General features: G+C 44.0%; 1 protein-coding gene across 5 annotated transcripts in view; it reads left to right on the plus strand.

Annotated features, from left to right (window-relative positions):
- The window catches only part of LOC106611384 (synaptosomal-associated protein 25-B), a 74717-nt gene extending 50310 nt beyond the window's left edge, over positions 1-24407 (plus strand). For 3 of the 5 annotated variants that reach the window (XM_014211547.3, XM_014211549.3, XM_082955796.1), the window contains 5 exons: positions 6505-6553; positions 17024-17141; positions 21243-21362; positions 21529-21673; positions 21833-24407. In XM_014211547.3, coding sequence (XP_014067022.1) covers positions 6505-6553; positions 17024-17141; positions 21243-21362; positions 21529-21673; positions 21833-21895 — 495 coding nt within the window. In that variant the 3' untranslated portion in view covers positions 21896-24407. Of the gene's footprint in view, positions 1-6504; positions 6554-16705; positions 16824-17023; positions 17142-21242; positions 21363-21528; positions 21674-21832 lie in introns of all 5 variants that reach the window. The other 2 variants (XM_014211548.3, XM_014211550.3) reach the window with 1 other exon arrangement.
- The last annotated feature ends 38 nt before the right edge of the window (positions 24408-24445 follow it).

A 24445-nucleotide genomic window follows, 5' to 3' on the forward strand; every position in this document is an offset into this window, starting at 1 on the left:
CACAGACGACACCATTCTGTATACTTCTTGCCCTTCTTAGGACACTGTGTTAACTAACCTCCAGACGAGCTTCAACGCCATACAACTCTCCTTCCGTTGCCTCCAACTGCTCTAAAATGCAAGCAAAACTAAATGCATGCTCTTCAACCGATCACTACCCGCACCTGCCTGCCTGTCCAGCATCACTACTCTGGACGGTTCTGACTTAGAATATGTGGACAACTACAAATACCTAGGTGTCTAGTTAGACTGTAAACTCTCCTTCCAGACTCACATTAAGCATCTCCAATCCAAAATTAAATCTAGAATCGGCTTCCTATTTTGCATCAAAGCATCCTTCACTCATGCTGCCAAACATACCCTTGTAAAACTGACCATCCTACCGATCCTCGACTTCGGTGATGTAATTGACAAAATAGCCTCCAACACTCTACTCAACAAATGGGATGCAGTCTATCACAGTGCCATCCGTTTTGTCACCAAAGCCCCATATACTACCCACCATTGCGACCTGTACGCTCTTGTTGGCTGGCCCTCGCTTCATACTCGTCGCCAAACCCACTGGCTCCAGGTCATCTACAAGTCTCTGCTAAGTAAAGCCCCACCTTATCTCAGCTCACTGGTCACCATAGCAGCACCCACCCGTAGCAGCAGGTATATCTCACTGGTCAGCCCCAAAGCCAATTCCTTTGGCTGCCTTTCCTTTCAGTTCTCTGCTGCCAATGACTGGAATGAATTGCAAAAATCACTGAAGCTGGAGACTCATATCTCCCTCACTAGATTTAAGCATCAGCTGTCAGAGCAGCTCACAGAACACTGCTCCTGTACGTAGGCCATCTTTAAACAGCCCATCCAACTACCTCATCCCCATACTGTATATATTTATTTATCTTGCTCCTTTGCACCCCAGTATCTCTACTTGCACATTCATCTTCTGCACATCAATCACTCCAGTGTTTAATTGGTATATTGTAAATACTTCGCCACCATGGCCTATTTATTGCCTTACCTCCCTTATCTTACCTCATTTGCACACACTGTATATATACTTTTTCTACTGTTTTATTGACTGTATGTTTGTTTATTCCATGTGTAACTCTGTGTTGTTGTATGTGTCAAACTGCTTTGCTTTATTCTTGGCCAGGTCGCAGTTGTAAATGAGATCTTGTTCTCAACTAGTCTACCTGGTTAAATAAAGGTGAAAAAAAAACACATCAGCTGTATTTGACCAGGCAAAAAACCTTTCCAAGCCAAACCATGTCATAACCACTACACACAAACTACATTGTTGTCCCAATATTAGCTGAAGTAACGTCCAAGTCAACATGGCTAATATAACTAATGCGTTAGTAAACCCAGTACAATCATATGTTACAGTACATAGTCAGTAAACAGTTACACCGGCGGACCCGGTGGCAATAAATTAATAAACCCCAAATCTTACCTTGACTTGGAAGAGTTCCTGTGTTGCCGGTCTGTCTGCTGGACTGTCAGTCGACAGAAAGTCTCTGGTTGTGTTCCAGAGACTTTGTGTTGACTTTGTGCTGACTGTATTTAAATTTCCAACCGTTTCAACATGTAGCCACAGCGCCATGCTTCCTAGTCTAATGTGCATTTTGTCAGAAGTGATTTTTATGCACTCTGGGAAAAGGGAGCGTTCCGTGACGCCGACGTAATATCTGTGTTCACGTGGGCATGGCCACTGACTTGGTTAAGACTTTATATGAAAGACTATTATCTCATTTAGAAGGCTAACATCACTTTACATCTTTAATCATATTCATTCACCACATTTGGATGTGAATCTGATCACTGGGAAATATACACATTCAGAGATAAAGTTATGATGTTCTACTGTCCTTCATGAGATCCCAAAACACAACTGATATGACATAATTGTTCTTCGAGTACCCACGGATCACTCCAACCGCTTGGATTTACAGAGATATTGTTTAATTCCCAACTTTTGGATGATGGTGTTTTGGGCGGGAAGAATGTCTTTGTTCTCTATAGGTTTCTTTCCCCTCAATCCTGCCAAACTCAAAGTTTCTACACAGTACTTACGACCGGTCATAAAACTGGTGGGGGAGAGAGACAGAGAAAATGTGGGAGGAAAATCTGGCGCCTATGATCCTCACACAACAGGGCAAGTCATGACACTATAATGTGCTCCTTTCTGCAAGTTTCCACACAGCTGAGTTCCTGCAGATAGTAAAAACACGGGATGTGTCACATGCTGCGGTCGCACCCAAACGGCTCTTAGTTATACGTTTCAGTCTTATGACTAAGTCACACAAAGACAAGTTTATATCAGGTTAGAAAAAAAACTAGCCTATAACAAGAGACAATTCTATAACAAGAGACAAGTAAAAAAACAGCAAAGCATTTCTGAATGTAATTTTTCCCCTCAAAGGGTTCTACCCGGAACCAAAAAAAAGGTTATTCAAAGGGTTCTCCTATGGGGACAGCCAGAGTGTAGTAAGAAAAGACAGGTGCAAGGTGAATTGTCCTCGCTGTTGTCTCTATGGTTCTCAGTTCATCTTTCCTTGATTCCTCACATCCTCTTTACTCGCCTCCTTTTCCAAACACATTGAAGAAGAAGGTCCTAGGGAAGGAACCTAAGACCTTCTACAGTCGGTTGAAATGGGGGTAAGGAGATAGGATGCTAGGAATCAAGGAAAGGCGAATTTTGTGTGTGAGCGTGCGTGCGTGCGTGAATGTGTCAAGGAATATCTCGTTACATTCCTTGGTATGTGTGCCCGCGAGCGTGTGTGCAACAGTCATTTCAAACACAAAGGTCAGGTTGTTGGAACCTCTCTGAGTAAGTGCAGTTTTATCACTGGACAGTCGGGGAGGGGGAGTTCAAACCCTGGAGGGATCAGCAAAATAGCATATTCCTTAGATTAGTAGAAGCTTCTGATGGAATCAGTAACATAACATATTAATTCGTTTTGTAGGAGCTTCTTTGTCATCCTTATATATATTGTGTTCTGAGTCGGTCTAATAGCTCACAATCATACATCCTCTAAAAGCAGTTGTGATCAGACCCACTTTGGGCCAAATAGGATAATTTTTTGTATTGTTTACCAATAGAGTCTTGTTTTGCTCAGAGGTAGTCATGTTGCATCTATCACCATAGCTCTGAGTATTTAGTTGTTTTTTATTAGGATGCAAACAGGAAACAAAACACAACAAATAGAATACATATAATACATAATATACATAATACAATACATAACACAATACATAATACAATACATAATACAATACACAATACATAACACAATACATAACACAATACATAATACAATACAAAATGCATAATACAATAGATAATACAATACATAATACATAACACAATACATAACACAATACATACTACAATACAAAATAAATAATACAATAGATAACACAATACAAAATACATAACACAATACATAATTCCATACATAATACATAATACAATACATAACACAAAACAAAACATAACACGGCCTTCCCTGTGGCTCAGTTGGTAGAGCATGGTGTTTGCAACGCCAGCATGGTGTGTGCAACGCCAGGGTTGTGGGTTCGATTCCCACGGGGGGACAGTACAAAAAATTAAATAAATGCATGAAATGAGATGTATGAAATGTATGCATTCACTACTGTAAGTTGCTCTGGATAAGAGTGTCTACTAAAATGTAACTGTAACATAAAATACAAAATGCAATACATAATAAAATACAACACAAAGTACAATGCGTAATACAATATGAAATACAATACATAACATAACACAATCAGTAATACATAATACACTACATAACAAAATACAGTAAAAAAATACATATATAGCAATACCTCCTATATTTCCTGTACATGCTATAACCATGTATAGATACTACTGCATCATCAAAGGAATTATCTAAGTGTGTTTCAGAGATGGACAGAATATGAATGTTTTCTGATGTTAGTAAAGTTGTCAATTTCATTAACCTTTTTTTCAGGCTACAAATATTAATATGAGCTATTTTTATTTGCTTGTTTGATTTTAGTGCTATTCTGAGAGGCTGATCCGAGGTAGACATGTCAGTGGCATTTACATTTGAGCCAATGGTACTGAGTGGGCTGCCAACAGTGGATTTCTTCCTAAGACCGACAGTTTCATTGCAAATGGTGGAATTCAATTCTATGGGCATATGATTACTGCTGACAATACCCTCAGAGCTAACAGTTAAAGGAACATAGACGAAGTTACTATCAGATCTATAACATTATATCCATTCATCAGAGAGAGACATCAGAGTTTGGCAAAGACTTTTTAAACCATATTTCAGGCAATTCTCAAAAATTACCTGTTGGTTTGAGAAGCCAGAATTACAATAAGATCCATTTTTATGAAATCAAATACTTCTGACATTTACATGAGTTACTCTCTACTTCAGCACTGGTAACATACACTGCGTCACCACGGAACACCTCATGGATAAAATGTACATTGACTCTATCTATAACCCATGTCCCATACGATGATCCATCCCAAATGGTTCCCTATTGTCTATAGCAGGGATCATCAACTCCATTCAGCCGAGGGACGATTTCTTTTTCTTGAGTGGATGGTCAGGGGGCCGGAACATAATTACAAATCATTTGTAGACTGCAAATTGACCGCAAGAAGCCCAAACAGATATAATATTTGATTAAAATATAATCATTTCAAACCTTGCTTACATTTATATATGATCAGATATACACTGAGTGTACAAAATATTAAGAACACCTTCCTAATATTGAGTTGCAACCCCCGCCCTCAGAACAGCCTTAATTCATTGGGGCATGGACTCTACAAGGTGTCGAAAGAGTTCCACAGGGATGCTGGCCCATGTTTACACCAATGCTTCCCACAGTTGTGTCAAGTTGGCTGGATGTCCTTTGTGGTGAATGATCATTTGTGATAAACACAGGAAACTGTTGAGTGTCACCCTTCTGAATGGCACACATAAACAATCCATGTCTCAATTGTCTCAAGGCTTAAAAATCATTCTCCCCTTCATCGACACTGATTGAAATGGACATCAGTAAGGGACATCAGTAAGGGATCATAACTTTCATCTGGAGTCACCTGGTCAGTCTATGTCATGGAAAGAGCAGGTGCTCTTGTGGGAATATGCGTGGGAATAATTTGGAACAGATTTCCAAAATTAAAATCAATTGGATCCGATTTGCTGGTGTTTTTACTGTATGTCCAATAATAAAAAATAATAATCACTTAAGGGGCCAATAAAATGACCTGGGGGCCAAATTCAGCCCGCGGGCCACTAGTTTGGGAACCCTGCCCTGTATAGTGCACCATATATAGAATAGGGTGCCATTTGGGAACGATCCACGATGTCATGTTTGGATCAATATGTGTTGAGGAAGTGAACTTATTAACTGTCAGTATTCCTCCATTTCTCTACTGCCGTGTTCTGTTCACACTGAACTGTTTGATCTCCACTGCCGTGTTCTGTTCACACTGAACTGTTTAATCTCACTGCCGTGTTCTGTTCACACTGAACTGTTTGATCTCCACTGCTGTGTTCTGTTCACACTGAACTGTTTAATCTCACTGCTGTGTTCTGTTCACACTGAACTGTTTAATCTCACTGCTGTGTTCTGTTCACACTGAACTGTTTAATCTCACTGCTGTGTTCTGTTCACACTGAACTGTTTAATCTCACTGCTGTGTTCTGTTCACACTGAACTGTTTAATCTCACTGCTGTGTTCTGTTCACACTGAACTGTTTAATCTCACTGCTGTGTTCTGTTCACACTGAACTGTTTGATCTCCACTGCCGTGTTCTGTTCACACTGAACTGTTTGATCTCCACTGCCGTGTTCTGTTCACACTGAACTGCTTGATATCACTGCCGTGTTCTGTTCAGACTGAACTGTTTGATATCACTGCTGTGTTCTGTTCACACTGAACTGTTTGATCTCCACTGCCGTGTTCTGTTCACACTGAACTGTTTGATCTCCACTGCCGTGTTCTGTTCACACTGAACTGTTTAATCTCACTGCTGTGTTCTGTTCACACTGAACTGTTTGATCTCCACTGCTGTGTTCTGTTCACACTGAACTGTTTAATCTCACTGCTGTGTTCTGTTCACACTGAACTGTTTGATCTCCACTGCCGTGTTCTGTTCACACTGAACGGTTTGATCTCACTGCTGTGTTCTGTTCACACTGAACTGTTTGATCTCCACTGCCGTGTTCTGTTCACACTGAACTGTTTGATCTCCACTGCCGTGTTCTGTTCACACTGAACTGTTTAATCTCACTGCTGTGTTCTGTTCACACTGAACTGTTTGATCTCCACTGCTGTGTTCTGTTCACACTGAACGGTTTGATCTCACTGCTGTGTTCTGTTCACACTGAACTGTTTGATCTCTACTGCCGTGTTCTGTTCACACTGAACTGCTTGATATCACTGCTGACCTATCTTATACACCCCCCTCTTTTCTTCTGACCCGGGGTGTGTAGAGTAAAGATGCCGGTATCAGGACTCTGGTTATGCTGGATGAGCAGGGAGGTAAGTCCCTATAGAGACACAATAGTACACTCTAATATTGGACAACTGTACATGACTATATACACTAAATATAATGTACTACACTGTACACTGTACTGTACTGAACTCTATTTTCATAGTACTAGTATACTATGTACAGTTAGAAAGTTAAAAGCACCAGGGATTTTAAATTCAGTTATTTCTGTAATGTATAATGTCTAAACTGTTTGCTGTCTTGCTTGTATCTTTGTCTTATAAGAGGTATAGTACATTTCCTCAGTAGACAGTAACAATGAGCTGTAGTATTGAGGTTAACTGCTTGTTGACTCAATAGTGTATCTGAGAAAAAGCACGGCTACAAGAAACATGTGGCCTTGCGGTTCAGAGGTGAAGTTGTTAGTTGATAGCACATCCTCTTTACTGAGAGGACACACTGATCAGTTATACTGGTAATGACAAAACATCTCATTCACATGCACTCAAACAGGACACCTTTGTAGAATCCCTGGGTTAAGGCTTTGGTTAAGGAAATGGAACCTTGTGGAAGTGGATCAGATGGATAAGGTTGGTTAGGCAGGAGAAACAGCTTGATAGTACTGATTCCTAGTGGCTGGTGATTTTAATGCAGGGAAACTGAAATCTGTCTTACCTAATTTCTACCAGCATGTTACCTGTGAAACTAGAGGCGAAAAATCTCTAGATCACCTTTACTCCACACACAGACACATACAATGCTCTCCCTTGCCCTCTATTTCACAAATCTGACCATAGCTCTATCCTCCTGATTCCTGCTTAGAAGCAAAAACTAAATCAGGAAGTACCAGTGACGTGTTCAATACGGAAGTGGTCAGATGACGCAGATGCTAAGCTACAGAACTGTTTTGCTAGCACAGACTGGAATATGTTCCGGGACTCATACAATGGCATTGAGGAGTATACCACATAAGTCACCAGCTTCATAAATAAGTGCATTGACGAAGTTGTACACACGGTGACCGTGCGTACATATCCCAACCAGAAGCAATGGATTACAGGAAACACCCACACTGAGCTAAAGGCTAGAGCTGCCGCTTTCAAGGAGCGGGATACTAATCCTGATGCTCATAAGAAATCCTGCAACGCCCTCCGACGAACCATCAAACAGGCAAATTGTCAAAACAGGACCAAGATCGAATCCTACTACACCGGCTATAATGCTTGTTAGATGTGGCAGGGCTTGCAAACGATCATAGATTACAAAGGGAAACCCAGCTACGAGCTGCCCATTGACGTGAGCCTGCTAGAAGAGCTAAATGCCTTCTATGCTCGCTTCGAGGCTAGCAACACTGAACCATGCATGAGAGCACCAGCTGTTACGGACAACTGTGCGACCACGCTCACCATAACCGATGTGAGGAAGACCTTTAAACAGGTTAACATTCAGACAGATTACCAGGATGCATATTCAGAGCATGCGCTGACTAGCTGGCAAGTGTCTTCACTGACATTTTCAACCTCTCCCTGACTCAATCTGTAATACTTACATGTTTCAAGCCAAACACCTTAGTCCCTGTGCCCAAGAATGCCAAGATACCGGTCTAAATTACTTTGAAAGGCTGGTCATGGCTCACATCAACACTATCATCCCAGACACCCTGGGTCCACTCCAATTTCCATACCACCCCAACAGATCCCCAGATGATGCAATCGCTATTGCACAATGCCCTTTCCCACCTGCACGAAAGACACATATGAGAGAATGCTGTTCATTGACTAAAGCTCAGCATTCAACACCATCATGCCCTTCAAGCTCATCACTAAGCTAAGGACCCTGGGACAATAACACCTCCCTCTGCTCCTGGATCCTGGACATCCTGACGGGCCGCCCCCAGGTGATGAGGGTAGGCAACAGCACATCCACCACGCTGACTTTCAATGCAGGGGCCCCTCAGGGGTGTATGCTTAGTCCGCTTCTGTACTCCCTGTTCACCAATGTCTACATGACTCCAACACCAGCTTGATAGTACTGGTTGGTTATGCAGGAGAAGCAGCTTGATAGTACTGGTTGGTTAGGCAGGAGAAGCAGCTTGATAGTACTGGTTGGTTAGGCAGGAGAAGCAGCTTGATAGTACTGGTTGGTTATGCAGGAGAAGCAGCTTGATAGTACTGGTTGGTTATGCAGGAAAAGCAGCTTGATAGTACTGGTTGGTTAGGGAGGAGAAGCAGCTTGATAGTACTGGTTGGTTATGCAGGAGAAGCAGCTTGATAGTACTGGTTGGTTATGCAGGAAAAGCAGCTTGATAGTACTGGTTGGTGAGGCAGGAGAAACAGCTTCATAGTACTGGTTGGTTATGCAGGAGAAGCAGCTTGATAGTACTGGTTGGTTATGCGGGAGAAGCAGTTTGTTAGTACTGGTTGGTTAGGGAGGAGAAGCAGCTTGATAGTACTGGTTGGTTAGCCAGAAGGAGCTTGATAGTACTGGTTGGTTATGCGGGAGAAGCAGTTTGTTAGTACTGGTTGGTTAGGGAGGAGAAGCAGCTTGATAGTACTGGTTGGTTAGCCAGGAGAAGGAGCTTGATAGTACTGGTTGGTTATGCAGGAGAAGCAGCGTGATAGTAGTGGTTGGTTATGCAGGAGAAACAGCTTGATTGTACGGGTTGGTTAGGCAGGAGAAGCAGCTTGATAGTAATGGTTGGTTATGCAGGAGAAGCAGTTTGTAGTACTGGTTGGTTATGCAGGAGAAGCAGCTTGATAGTACTGGTTGGTTATGCAGGAGAAGCAGTTTGTAGTACTGGTTGGTTAGGCAGGAGAAACAGCTTGATAGTTCTGGTTGGTTAAGGAGGAGAAACAGCTTGATAGTACTGGTTGGTTAGGCAGGAGAAGCAGCTTGATAGTACTGGTTGGTTAGGCAGGAGAATCAGCTTGATAGTACTGGTTGGTTATGCAGGAGAAGCAGCTTGATAGTACTGGTTGGTTAGGTAGGAGAAACAGCTTGATAGTACTGGTTGGTTATGCAGGAGAAGCAGCTTGATAGTACTGGTTGGTTAGGGAGGAGAAACAGCTTGATAGTACTGGTTGGTTAGGCAGGAGAAGCAGCTTGATAGTACTGGTTGGTTAGGGAGGAGAAACAGCTTGATAGTACTGGTTGGTTATGCAGGAGAAGCAGTTTGTGGTACTGGTTGGTTAAGGAGGAGAAACAGCTTGATAGTACTGGTTGGTTAGCCAGGAGAAGGAGTTTTATAGTACTGGTTGGTTAGGCAGGAGAAGCAGCTTGATAGTACTGGTTGGTTAAGGAGGAGAAACAGCTTGATAGTACTGGTTGGTTAAGGAGGAGAATCAGCTTGATAGTACTGGTTGGTTAGGCAGGAGAAGCAGCTTGATAGTACTGGTTGGTTATGCAGGAGAAGCAGTGTGATAGTAGTGGTTGGTTATGCAGGAGAAACAGCTTGATTGTTTGATTGTACTGGTTGGTTAGGCAGGAGAAGCAGCTTGATAGTACTGGTTGGTTATGCAGGAGAAGCAGTTTGTAGTACTGGTTGGTTATGCAGGAGAAGCAGCTTGATAGTACTGGTTGGTTATGCAGGAGAAGCAGTTGGTAGTACTGGTTGGTTAGGCAGGAGAAACAGCTTGATAGTTCTGGTTGGTTAAGGAGGAGAAACAGCTTGATAGTACTGGTTGGTTAGGCAGGAGAAGCAGATTGATAGTACTGGTTGGTTATGCAGGAGAAGCAGCTTGATAGTACTGGTTGGTTAGGGAGGAGAAACAGCTTGATAGTACTGGTTCGTTAGGCAGGAGAAGCAGCTTGATAGTACTGGTTGGTTAGGGAGGAGAAACAGCTTGATAGTACTGGTTGGTTATGCAGGAGAAGCAGTTTGATAGTACTGGTTGGTTAGGCAGGAGAAGCAGCTTGATAGTACTGGTTGGTTATGCAGGAAAAGCAGCTTGATAGTACTGGTTGGTTAGGCAGGAGAAACAGCTTGATAGTACTGGTTGGTTATGCAGGAGAAGCAGCTTGATAGTACTGGTTGGTTATGCAGGAGACGCAGTTTGTAGTACTGGTTGGTTATGCAGGAGAAGCAGTTTGTAGTACTGGTTGGTTATGCAGGAGAAGCAGTTTGTAGTACTGGTTGGTTATGCAGGAAAAGCAGCGTGATAGTAGTGGTTGGTTATGCAGGAGAAACAGCTTGATTGTACTGGTTGGTTAGGCAGGAGAAGCAGCTTGATAGTACTGGTTGGTTATGCAGGAGAAGCAGTTTGTAGTACTGGTTGGTTATGCAGGAGAAGCAGCTTGATAGTACTGGTTGGTTATGCAGGAGAAGCAGTTTGTAGTACTGGTTGGTTAGGCAGGAGAAACAGCTTGATAGTTCTGGTTGGTTAAGGAGGAGAAACAGCTTGATAGTACTGGTTGGTTAGGCAGGAGAAGCAGCTTGATAGTACTGGTTGGTTAGGCAGGAGAATCAGCTTGATAGTACTGGTTGGTTATGCAGGAGAAGCAGCTTGATAGTACTGGTTGGTTAGGTAGGAGAAACAGCTTGATAGTACTGGTTGGTTATGCAGGAGAAGCAGCTTGATAGTACTGGTTGGTTAGGGAGGAGAAACAGCTTGATAGTACTGGTTGGTTAGGCAGGAGAAGCAGCTTGATAGTACTGGTTGGTTAGGGAGGAGAAACAGCTTGATAGTACTGGTTGGTTATGCAGGAGAAGCAGTTTGTGGTACTGGTTGGTTAAGGAGGAGAAACAGCTTGATAGTACTGGTTGGTTAGCCAGGAGAAGGAGTTTTATAGTACTGGTTGGTTAGGCAGGAGAAGCAGCTTGATAGTACTGGTTGGTTAAGGAGGAGAAACAGCTTGATAGTACTGGTTGGTTAAGGAGGAGAAACAGCTTGATAGTACTGGTTGGTTAGGCAGGAGAAGCAGCTTGATAGTACTGGTTGGTTATGCAGGAGAAGCAGCGTGATAGTAGTGGTTGGTTATGCAGGAGAAACAGCTTGATTGTTTGATTGTACTGGTTGGTTAGGCAGGAGAAGCAGCTTGATAGTACTGGTTGGTTATGCAGGAGAAGCAGTTTGTAGTACTGGTTGGTTATGCAGGAGAAGCAGCTTGATAGTACTGGTTGGTTATGCAGGAGAAGCAGTTGATAGTACTGGTTGGTTAGGCAGGAGAAACAGCTTGATAGTTCTGGTTGGTTAAGGAGGAGAAACAGCTTGATAGTACTGGTTGGTTAGGCAGGAGAAGCAGCTTGATAGTACTGGTTGGTTAGACAGGAGAATCAGCTTTATAGTACTGGTTGGTTATGCAGGAAAAGCAGCTTGATAGTACTGGTTGGTTAGGGAGGAGAAACAGCTTGATAGTACTGGTTGGTTATGCAGGAGAAGCAGCTTGATAGTACTGGTTGGTTAGGGAGGAGAAACAGCTTGATAGTACTGGTTGGTTAGGCAGGAGAAGCAGCTTGATAGTACTGGTTGGTTAGGGAGGAGAAACAGCTTGATAGTACTGGTTGGTTATGCAGGAGAAGCAGTTTGTGGTACTGGTTGGTTAAGGAGGAGAAACAGCTTGATAGTACTGGTTGGTTATGCAGGAGAAGCAGGTTGATAGTACTGGTTGGTTAGGGAGGAGAAACAGCTTGATAGTACTGGTTGGTTATGCAGGAGAAGCAGCTTGATAGTACTGGTTGGTTAGGGAGGAGAAACAGCTTGATAGTACTGGTTGGTTATGCAGGAGAAACAGCTTGATAGTACTGGTTGGTTAGGCAGGAGAAGCAGCTTGATAGTACTGGTTGGTTATGCAGGAGAAGCAGCTTGATAGTACTGGTTGGTTAGGGAGGAGAAACAGCTTGATAGTACTGGTTCGTTAGGCAGGAGAAGCAGCTTGATAGTACTGGTTGGTTAGGGAGGAGAAACAGCTTGATAGTACTGGTTGGTTATGCAGGAGAAGCAGTTTGATAGTACTGGTTGGTTAGGCAGGAGAAGCAGCTTGATAGTACTGGTTGGTTATGCAGGAAAAGCAGCTTGATAGTACTGGTTGGTTAGGCAGGAGAAACAGCTTGATAGTACTGGTTGGTTATGCAGGAGAAGCAGCTTGATAGTACTGGTTGGTTATGCAGGAGACGCAGTTTGTAGTACTGGTTGGTTATGCAGGAGAAGCAGTTTGTAGTACTGGTTGGTTATGCATGAGAAGCAGTTTGTAGTACTGGTTGGTTATGCAGGAAAAGCAGCTTGATAGTACTGGTTGGTTAGGGAGGAGAAGCAGTGTGATAGTACTGATTGTTTAGCCAGGAGAAGCAGCTTGATTGTACTGGTTGGTGATGCAGGAGAAGCAGCTTGATAGTACTGGTTGGTTAGGGAGGAGAAGCAGCTTGATAGTACTGGTTGGTTATGCAGGAGAAGCAGCTTGATAGTACTGGTTGGTTAGGTAGGAGAAACAGCTTCATAGTACTGGTTGGTTATGGAGGAGAAACAGCTTGATAGTACTGGTTGGTTAGGCAGGAGAAACAGCTTGATAGTACTGGTTGGTTATGCAGGAGAAACAGCTTGATAGTACTGGTTGGTAATGGAGGAGAAACAGCTTGATAGTACTGGTTGGTTATGCAGGAGAAACAGCTTGATAGTACTGGTTGGTTATGGAGGAGAAACAGCTTGATAGTACTGGTTGGTTATGCAGGAGAAGCAGCTTGATAGTACTGGTTGGTTAGGCAGGAGAAACAGCTTGATAGTACTGGTTGGTTATGCAGGAGAAGCAGCTTGATAGTGCTGGTTGGTTAGGCAGGAGAAACAGCTTCATAGTACTGGTTGGTTAGGGAGGAGAAACAGCTTGATAGTACTGGTTGGTTAGGGAGGAGAAACAGCTTGATAGTACTGGTTGGTTAGGGAGGAGAAACAGCTTGATAGTACTGGTTGGTTGTATTAGGTCATTTCTCTTTTCAGGTTCTTACCTTTATGTTGACCTCAATTGCTTCCATTCAGAATATAAAGCAGACTGAGAATTTTAACTAAATAGACCTCCTTCTTCAGTTGTACGGACATCAGCTCTTCAGTCATGGTTGTCTCATGGCAGTAAGAAAGACAGTCCCAGCTCTTCATTAGACCACTGAATAATGTTATAGTGGTATAGAACTAGGCAGTTACATTGTAACAGAAGCACAGTCTTTCTAAACTAAGCATTCACAGCCCCTTCTGCATTCATTTGGACACAATGCAGTGTTTCAACATAAATATATTTTGTAGAACACATGTTATGCCTCTCTGACATGTGGAGAAAGCAATCATATCAGCTCTATTCGTGGTATTTTCATCTCCAACGTTCAGTGTGTTGCTCCCTCCCAGGTTCCAGCATGGCAGGGGTTTAATTTGTGTGTTCAACTCCATGGGATGTCTTCCTGCCCCCGGCTCAGTTCCACATGTCACTGAGGTACCTAATAGGCCTTTCAGTGGAACATATAGCCTTTCTCTCTGGCTTCCTGAGTAATGGTACTAACGTCCCGCTCGCTGCAACCGCCACCACCACAGAGCAATCAATTCCCAGATTTAAATTACCTCAGCACCAGAGAGTCTAGAACCAGGTGCCAGTGTTGGAGAGATTCCACCTCCAGAGAGTCTAGAACCAGGTGCCAGTGTTGGAGAGATTCCACCTCTAGAGAGTCTAGAACCAGGTGCCAGTGTTGGAGAGATTCCACTTCCAGAGAGTCTAGAACCAGGTGTCAGAGCTTTTTGTAAAAAGCACCTGTGGAGTGACTTCAGAATTGATCTGATTGGCTATCCCAATTGTTACCATTGATTAGTTTAGGGCAGTCTTCCACCCTCTGATTGGTCGAGTGGTGTTGTGTAAAGATGCCCCTCTCTTTCTCTCTCTCTCACATTCCCCCTCTTCTCTAATCCCTCACTTTCCATGGGATTACCTGGGGAGGCTACTTATTTGTGTGGTAGTGTTGTTGGGGGCGACAGAGACGCCAGAGAGGATAACAATACTGTTCCCACTATCTGTCTGACTGGCAGACTGCAGATGGTCACACTACAGAGAGGGAGAGAGTGAGAGAGTGAGAGGGAGAGAGAGAGAGAGAGTGAGAGAGAGAGAGAGAGAGAGAGAGAGGGAGAGAGTGAGTGAGAGTGAGTGAGAGTGAGAGTGAGAGTGAGAGTGAGAGAGAGAGAGAGAGAGAGAGAGAGAGAGAGAGAGAGAGAGAGAGAGAAAGAAAGAAAGAAAGACACTGAAAATGTAGAAGGGAGAAAGAGAAGGAGTCAGAAAGAACAGAAGCAGTCTAGAAGTCTAGTTCACTGCTCCACATCTAGTTCCCTATTTCATCTTGTGTCTTTGTCCATTCTGTGTCCAGTGACCAGAGACATGTGTATCTGTCTCAAACATTGTGAGTTGTTTCCGCATCGCCACAACCCAGGGATTGTTTACAAATGTTCACACATCAACAAGCAAGCCACCCCAGCCATGAATTCCCTTACCCTGCCTTGCCTATGCTACAGACCACTCCCCTCTCCCCCTGGACCCACTCCAGGTAGATCTTGACCCTAACTACAGGTCTAGGATCAGAGTACCCACAATGCTAACCAAACACACCATTTAAGGAATCAACCAATACTTGACCCTGTATCAGTGGTTTAGGGAATGAACCAATATCTGACCCTGTATCAGTGGTTTAGGGAATGAACCAATATCTGACCCTGTATCAGTGGTTTAGGGAATGAACCATTATCTGACCCTGTATAAGTGGTTTAGGGAATGAACCAATATTTGACCCTGTATCAGTGGTTAGGGCAAGCTCTTGGGGTGAGGTCATTACTGTTGCTACCCAACTTACATATTATTCAAACATTCTGCTTGCATCCCCCATAATGCTTTTCACCTCATCCACTGCTTCACAACACTTGTTCAGTTCATCTACACCCCTCCTTCACTCATCCTGTTTATCTCATCTGTCTGTTTATCACTTGCTCTCTCTCTCTCTCTCTCTCTCTCTCTCTCTCTCTCTCTCTCTCTCTCTCTCTCTCTCTATCTCTCTGTCCCTCCCTCTCCCTGGCTGGTTTTCAATACACTGTCCCCAGTAACATAAATTGGTTAAAATAAGTATTTTCAACGTTTTGTCAAGGTCTTTTCAAACCAAAAAATACATATTTTCTACCCTAAACACGTCTTGTCAACATCTTGTGCTCATAGGGGTGCTCTCTTTCCTAGGCCCTAGCAGTTTGAGAATGAGAGAGGCTATTTTGTATTGGAATCCAGCCTTTATGTGTCCTTTACTGTCTGTCTGTCTATCACTCTCTCTTGTTCTCTGTCACCTGTTCTCGTTCTCGCTCTATCTCTGTATCATGCACCCTCTCTCTCTCGGTCTCTCTCTCTCTGTCACCTGTTCTCGTTCTCGCTCTCTCTCTGTCTCTCTTTATCATGCACCCTCTCTCTCTCGGTCTCTCTCTCAAACACTAGTATAAGTTGTTTAAATGCACTGGCTTTAATGCTGTGAGTCTGAAAGTGTGGCCCAGAGGCAGTGTTCGGGAGCATCAGACCTGCCTTATTCTCACTTGTTGAATAGGCTAAATTCCACATTCTCTTAACATCTGACCCCAGATTGATCTATTCTTGCAATTGTAGTATATGACATTTCAAATTTAGCTCACAAAGTAGTTTGTGAGCTAAAAAAAAAAAAAAATGTAAGCTCTACTTTTTTTTATAAGGGTAGCTTTTGTGTAGCTTACCTTCTTCCAGTGTGAAGTAATTGGTAGCTTGGTAAACTATATATTTCAGAGTAGCTTCCTCAACACTGCCCAGAGGTAAGGGAAGTAGGCTAATCATTGAACGGATACTGGTTCAAATCATCGCTGAAGCAAACTGCTGTTAATTAGCTGAATGATTCCATGTGTTAAACTAAATAGAAAGCAATGGAAATTCAGATGGAAGTGTCTGTCTAGTAAATATGTATAGAAATACATCTACAGTACACTGTCTTTATTGACAAAAGAATCAGGTGAGTATAGCCTATTAATGTGATAATACAGTTTAAACCTACGTCTATTGTTCACCAGGGACCTCCTCTATTAGCCTCTGGTGTGATGACAGAAACCCTGCTTTCCTGGTACATCTTTCCAATACATCTTACTTCTTGCATTGCATTATGGTTGTGTTTGATAGGCTGTACCTTAGAGCGCAATCATCAATCCGATTCATTTCACTGCTCTCATTACCTTTGTCCTCACCAGAACAACTGGATCGTTTTGAAGATGGCATGAACAAGGTCAACCAAGACTTGAAGGAGGCCGAGAAAGATATGAAGGGTTTAGGGCAATGCTGTGTCCAATTATGTCCATGTGTTGCCAAGTAGGTACCGGTGGCGACGGGCCTGTGTGGTGTTGGTAGTGCTGTCCAATGTCTGTCTCTCTTGTCACAGTCAATGTCTCTTTTTGTCTCCTCTCCTTTGTCCTCCCGCTCTCCTCTTCTTCTTTTTTTCCTTTCTTTTTGTTTTTTTTCAACGTGCTCTCGTTCTTTGTGGGGGAAAATTGACTTGTGTTGATAATCAGAGCAACTGGAGCGGATCGAGGAGGGGATGGACCAGATCAATAAGGACATGAAGGATGCAGAAAAGAATTTGAACAATCTAGGGTCTCTCTGTGGTCTTTGTTCATGTCCCTGTAACAAGTAGGTGCAGCCTGCATTGCCTGACTGTCTGCCCACCTGCCTGCTTGCCTGCCTGCTTTAATGTCTTAACTAGTGTGCATGCTGCTTCCACCTGCACTTTGACCTAGAGAGAGAGAGAGAGAGAGAGAGAGAGAGAGAGAGAGAGAGAGAGAGTTTATGAGTGTGCGTGTGAGCTTGATGCATGCTAGTCCACTGTAACATTTTCTCCTTAAAAAAACTCACCCATACATACAGTACATACATCCACACGTTCCATAATATTCTTACGAGGCAGTAGGCCTAGAGTACGATTTAGCATGACCTGATTACTGCTGTTGTTTGTACATCAGTCATGTGCATGAACATGCTGCCCAACGCTTTCTATGCGAATACATGACAGTCACATAAACACACACAGATACACACAAACAGACACAGAGTTTTTGCTTTTAGCTTGTATCCAAGTCTCTTGCTGTTGCATTCACCATATAGTGGTACATGCTGTTTGGTAGACATATACAAACCTTGGACAGGGGAACACAATGCAATAGATAAAGACCACTCATTTGACTCATTCCTACCAAAAGAACAATGACGATTGTTTATATTCGATGAGGTATTGAAACAAACTGCTTAGTGGGAAGCTAATGGTCTTATGTCTGTTTTGAGATTTATGCATCTAACTTTGAATTTTACATTGAAAAATATATCTTCTGAAGCTCAAGTTAATTGTTCAAATCTCAAGTCAGAATTCGGGTCCTGAGATGATAGACCTAGGAGGTTCATGTGTGTTGAAACAGGAGGAACAGAAACATTTCAGGAAGTTCAGTTTACGTTCACAATGTTGTGTGAAATTTGATTTAGTATTTAGAAGTCACATACACTACATGGCCAAAAGTATGTGGACACCTGCTCGTCAAACATTCTTATTCCAAAATCATGGGCATTAATATTGAGTTGGTCCCCCCCTTTGCTGCTATAACAGCCTCCACTCTTCTGGGAAGGCTTTCCACTAGATGTTGGAACATTGCTGCGGGGACTTGAATCCATTCAGCCACCAGAGCATTAGCGAGGTCAGGCATTGATGTTGGGTGATTAGGCCTGGCTCGCAGTCTGCGTTGCAATTCATCCCAAAGGTGTTCGATGGGGTTGAGGTCAGAGCTCTGTCAAGTTCTTCCACACCAATCTCGACAAATAATTTTGTGCACATTTTTCTTTTCTTTTTTGGGTACTTTTTACCCCTTTTTCTCCCCAATTTCATGATATCCAATTGGTAGTTACAGTCTTGTCCCATCGCTGCAACTCCCGTACGGACTCGGGAGAGGCAAAGGTTGAGGGCCATACCTCCTCCGAAACACGACCCCGCCAAGGTGGACTGCTTCTTGACACACTGCTTGCTTAACTCGGAAGCCAGCCGCTTCCAATGTGTCAGAGGAAACACCGTACAGCATGCGACTGAAGTCATTGTCCATGCGCCCGGCCCGCCACAAGGAGTCGCTAGAGAGAAATGGGACAAGGACATCACAGCCAGCCAAACCCTCCCCTAACCCGGATGACGCTGGGCCAATTGCGCGACGCCTCATGGGTCTACTGGTCACGGCCGGCTGCAACACAGCCCAGGATCAAACCCGGATCTGTAGTGACGCCTCTAGCACTGCGATGCAGTGCCTTAGACAGCTGCACTTTGGAGGTGACAAACCATTTCTGGATGGACCTTGTTTTGTGCATGCGGGCATTGTCATGCTGAAATGGGAAAGGGCCTTCCCCAAACTGTTGCCACAAAGTTGGAAGCACAGAATTGTCTAGAAAGTAATTGTATGCTGTAGCGTTAAGATTTCCCTTCCCTGGAACTAAGGGTCTTTCCCTGAACCATGAAAAACTAAGGGGCTTTCCCTGAACCATGAAAAACTAAGGGGCTTTCCCTGAACCATGAAAAACAGCCCCAGACCATTTAGCGTTCTCCTGGCATCCGCCAAACCCAGATTCATCTGTTGGACTGCCAGATGGTGAAGCGTGATTCATCACTCCAGAGAACGTGTTTATACTGCTCCAGAGACCAATGGTGGCGAGCTTAACACCACTCCAGCCGACGCTTGGTATTGCGCATGATCTTAGGCTTGTGTGTGGCTGCTCGGCCATAGAAACGCATTTCATGAACCTCCCGACGAACATGCTGACGTTGCTTCCAGAGGTCAGTTTGGAACTCGGTAGTGAGTGTTGCAACTGAGGACAGACGATTTTTACGAGCTGCACGCTTCAGCACTCGGCGGTCTCGTTCTATGAGCTTGTGTGGTCTACCACTTCGTAGCTGAGCCGTTGTTACCCCTAGGCATTTACACTTACATAAACAGCACTTACAGTTGACCGAGGCAGCTCTAGCAGGGCAGAAATTTGACAAACTGAATTGTTGGATAGGTGGCATCCTATGATGGTGCCACATTGAAAGTCACTGAGCTCTGCAGTAAGGCCATTTTACTGCCAATATTTGTCTATGGAGATTGCATGGCTGTGTGCTCGATTTTATACACCTGTCAGAACGGGTGTGGCTGACGTAGCCGAATCCACTAAGTTGAAGGTGTGTCCACATACTTTTGTATATATAGTGTACCTCTTCTCAAGACAATTTGCCATCATAGGAATAGTTTATATTTCAAAGCTATTGTTTTATGCACATTTAACTGCTGTAGTGAGCGACAATGAAAAATGTCTATAAAGTCCAAGTGATTTTAAACCGAACTTGACTTCCTAGAATGTTTTTCTTTCTCTATATTGTACAGGTGTGTGTGTGTACATTATGTGCACGTGTTTGTGTGTGTGTGTGTGTGTGTGTGTGTGTGTGTGTGTGTGTGTGTGTGTGTGTGTGTGTGTGTGTGTGTGTATGGTTATGGGGTGTGAATGGATAGTACCTAAGGAGCCACTGCAAATCCAAACTATGGCTTCAGTCATGTTCTGAGAGTCAAGCCTTTTCTGTGTTCATAACATAATGTCCATATCATTATGTTCATTAGTGTTGTCTATGTATTTTCCTTTACTTACAGTTGCGGGCACCAAAAAGCTATATTTTTTTGATTTTTGATTTTTGATTTTTTTTTACAAATGATCACTTGCACCGTGTTACACACACATTGCAGCAAAGATTCTGCTAGCACCATGGCATGACCTACCTTTTTAGTGTCCCACATCTGAAAAAAATTTATAAATAAACTTTACTTTTATCATATGTATTTATTTATCTATTTCCATGTCGTTCTGTAATTCAGTATCATTAACTATCATGTTCTGGTTTATTCCTGATTGTGATCTAAACAGTTTTCCTCCAGTAACCAGAGGGTGTGGATATGATGTCTCCCTGTCTGTCTTCCTGTCTGTCTTCCTGTCTCCATGTCTGTCTTCCTGTCCCCTGTCTATCTTCCTGTCTCCCTGTCTATCTTCCTGTCTCCCTGTCTGTCTTCCTGTCGCCCTGTCTGTCTTCCTGTCTCCCTGTCTGTCTTCCTGTCTCCCTGTCTGTCTTCCTGTCTCCCTGTCTGTCTTCCTGTCTCCCTGTCTGTCTTCCTGTCTCCCTGTCTGTCCTCCTGTCTCCCTGTCTGTCCTCCTGTCTCCCTGTCTGTCCTCCTGTCTCCCTGTCTGTCTGTCCGTTGGTGTCGGTCTGTGGTGTCTTCTGCTCGGTGTTCTGTGTGTTTAATGTGTCTGTGTTGGTGGGAGGGTTTATGTCTCTTCTATCTACAAGTCTATAAAGGACCCCTTTTCTATCAACCACATAGACACAGTAAATACACTAGAATTCAATTGATCAGTAGGCCTACTCGGATCCGTTATTCATTGATAGACCTAACATATATAATATATATATATATGTCCCGAATATACCATTGGTATGCTGTGTTGGTGGGCTGCCTAAGATATCATTGGTATGCTGTGTTGGTGGGCTGCCTTAGATATCATTGGTATGCTGTGTTGGTGGGCTGCCTTAGATATCATTCGTATGCTGTGTTAGTGGGCCGCCTTGCTGTTACTATGCATGGCTTTTGTCATATTTATATTACATCAAATTACAGTTTACATGCACACAAGCACACACACTTACTCACCTACACAGACCCTGACTGGTACGTGTCCCTGCAGGATAAAGGGTGGGGGTCAGGCATGGGGGGCCAACCAGGATGGAGTGGTGAACAGTCAGCCAGGGGCTCGTGTGGTGGACGAACGTGAACAGATGGCAATCAGTGGGGGCTTCATCCGCAGGTGAGAGTGTGTGTGTGTGTGTGTGTGTGTGTGTGTGTGTGTGTGTGTGTGTGTGTGTGTGTGTGTGTGTGTGTGTGTGTGTGTGTGTGTGTGTGTGTGTGTGTGTGTGTGTGTGTGTGTGTGAAGCTACCGTTAGTTTCATGGAATATCCAATGTGTGTTTCCAGGGTAACAGACGATGCCCGAGAGAATGAGATGGATGAGAACCTGGAGCAGGTGGGCGGGATCATCGGTAACCTGCGTCACATGGCCCTGGACATGGGCAACGAGATCGACACCCAGAACCGCCAGATCGACAGGATCATGGACAAGGTACTGTCCATTATGTCAATCATTATGACAAATCAATCAATACATTTTCAGTGTTAGCGATTGGCAGCCCATCCTTGAGTTGACAATCCAAAGATTTATTGATTGGTAGTTGATTGCTTGAATGATTTCATATAATCTCAATTCTCTCTTTCTCCTCAGGCTGATTCCAACAAGACCAGGATTGATGAAGCCAACCAGCGCGCCACAAAGATGTTAGGCTAAGCTGCAGCAACAAGTGCTTTAAACCCCCGACTCCAAAACCCCCACCGTCACCCCTGCACCCCTCTCAAGCATGTCATGGGGTGGTGCAAACATGCTTTTATCATGGGACTTTTGCTTCGTTCATAACCAAGTTGGAAGGTGGTATTTACCACATACGACTGGACAAAAATCCATTTGAACGCCCCTCCAACTGGTAATTACTAGTGGGAAACATGGCTATCACCCCTGAGTTCCCACTTCTCCCATATGGTGACCTCAAGAGGTCACCTACTAAGGAAATTGCATCTATTACAGCATTTTCGGTAGTTAAATGTAACAAAAAAAACATTATTTATAAAAAGCCATATATCAATTTGATTTTTGAACACTTTACAAGCATGATGGCTGTGGTTTTAGTTCATGGTTGACTCAGCTTGTTGGCGATTAGCCAATCTGCGTTTCTCAACGTGGTCAAAGCATGTGAACCAACTAGTATTGACAACTTCACAAATGGTAATTGCCAGCTTCTCACTTGATAATGAATGTAGCATTACTCAGTAGGTTTGCACACATGCACATATCAGCCCCCCCCCCCCCCCCCCCCCCCCCTCTTCCTGTTGTAAATGTTGTTCTGTGTCATCGGTCTTTGGCTTTTATTAAAATGAGTCCTGGTTAATCGTCTCATCCTCTACCTTCCACTCTCTCTCCTACTAAAGTTGTTCCTCTACCCTCCACTCTCTCTCCTACTAAAGTTGTTCCTCTACCCTCCACTCTCTGTCCTCCTAAAGTTGTTCCTCTACCCTCCACTCTCGCTCCTCCTAAAGTTGTTCCTCTACCCTCCACTCTCTCTCCTCCTAAAGTACATAGTGCTTCTTTGATGGCTTTAGGTCACTTGTGAAGATCTGTTTCTGTCTCACTTGTTTCCGTTTCTTTTTTATATATATACAGTAGGTATGTATTATATAAACTGTATTTACATCATTACTCTGATACGACGACTACTATTGCTTTACATGAGCCGGACACTGCGTCACTACATGTGGTTCCTTCAATGAGTCAGTGTTATGTCCATGTCAGACGCTGGTGCTCTGTTGTTGTTGTTGTTGTAATGCTAAAGGAGAAAAACTATCCATACAAGTCCCTTTTCATAAAACATTGTCAACTTCCTCCCAGACTCTCCTCCCAGACTCTCCCATTTAAAAAAAATAGCCATCTGGATAATGTGCAACTGTACTGGGAACATGACCAGTGGTGCATCTCTTTTTTCAGCCAGGCCCTTCCCTCAATGCAAGTGATTTAGCATTATCATTGACAAAGATGAGCAGCAGTAGACCATAGATAGTTTATCTAAAGTGACTATACACATTGTGTAGGTGAGCCCAGGTCTCCCAGGTGGAAAATGTAACCCAACACCTAGGGTTTGGCAGCACCATGCTCCAACCAACTGGACCACATCAACTCATTGTCAGGGGAAGACAGTATCTAAATACCCCCAGCCCCCCTCCAGACAGACCTGGAGATGGGATGAGCTGGGAGGGGCTGGGAGGAGCTGGGAGGGGCTGGGAGGAAGTGAGTGTCTGGGAGGAGGTGGGAATAGCTGGAAGGGGCTGGAAGGTGGGAGGAGATAGAAGGAGCTGGGAGGGGCTGGAAAGAGATGGGAGGGGATGAAAGGAGCTGGGAGGGGCTGGGAGGAAATGGGAGGGGATGAAAGGAGCTGGGAGGGGCTGGGAGGAGATGGGAGGGGATGAAAGGAGCTGGGAGGGGCTGGGAGGAGATGGGAGGGGATGAAAGGAGCTGGGAGGGGCTGGGAGGAGGTGAGTGTCTGGGAGGAGGTGGGAATAGCTGGAAGGGGCTGGAAGGGGCTGGAAGGTGGGAGGAGATGGAAGGAGCTGGGAGGGGCTGGAAAGAGATGGGAGGGGACGAAAGGAGATGGGTGGGGCTGGAAGGAGATGGAGGGGCTGGAAGGTGGGAGGAGATGGAAGGAGCTGGGAGGGGCGGGAAAGTAGGAGGAGGTGGGAGGGGCAGGAAGGAGTTGGGGGTGGCTGGGAGGAGATGTGAGGGGCTGGAAGGAGATGGGAGGGGATGGAAGGAGATGGGAGGGGCTGGAAGGAAAGGAAGTGAAAGAGGGAGAGAACAACAACAACCGGTCTTTGATTACTTAACCCAGGTGGGCTCCAATGCAGTAGCAGCCATTCATGGTTGGCCCATCAGTCTCTGGTTGTCTGGCTCAACCTCTCTGTCTTACTCCCATTGATGTACAGTAGCCCCGTGTGTGTTATGCATGTCCGTCAGCAGATAGAACTCAACATCTTATGAATAAGACTAAAGACTAAAATCTGTAAGTAACATCTGTAGGTAACACAGCATGCCCAGCAGTGTGTAGAACACTCCCATGCTGAGAGAATACCCTGCTTCCTGCCACTCTGCAATAGTGCCACTCATTCTGTTCACACATATCTTTCCAGATTGTGACCATCGTTGTAAAATAATATGGAAAAATGCCAATAAAAACAACATAACTGTAGAAGAAAAATGTATGTATTTTTTTAATTATTTCAAATGTATTCACTA

This window comes from Salmo salar, chromosome 09 (genome assembly GCF_965601325.2).
Source record: "Salmo salar chromosome 09, fSalSal1, whole genome shotgun sequence".
Lineage (NCBI taxonomy): Eukaryota > Metazoa > Chordata > Actinopteri > Salmoniformes > Salmonidae > Salmo > Salmo salar.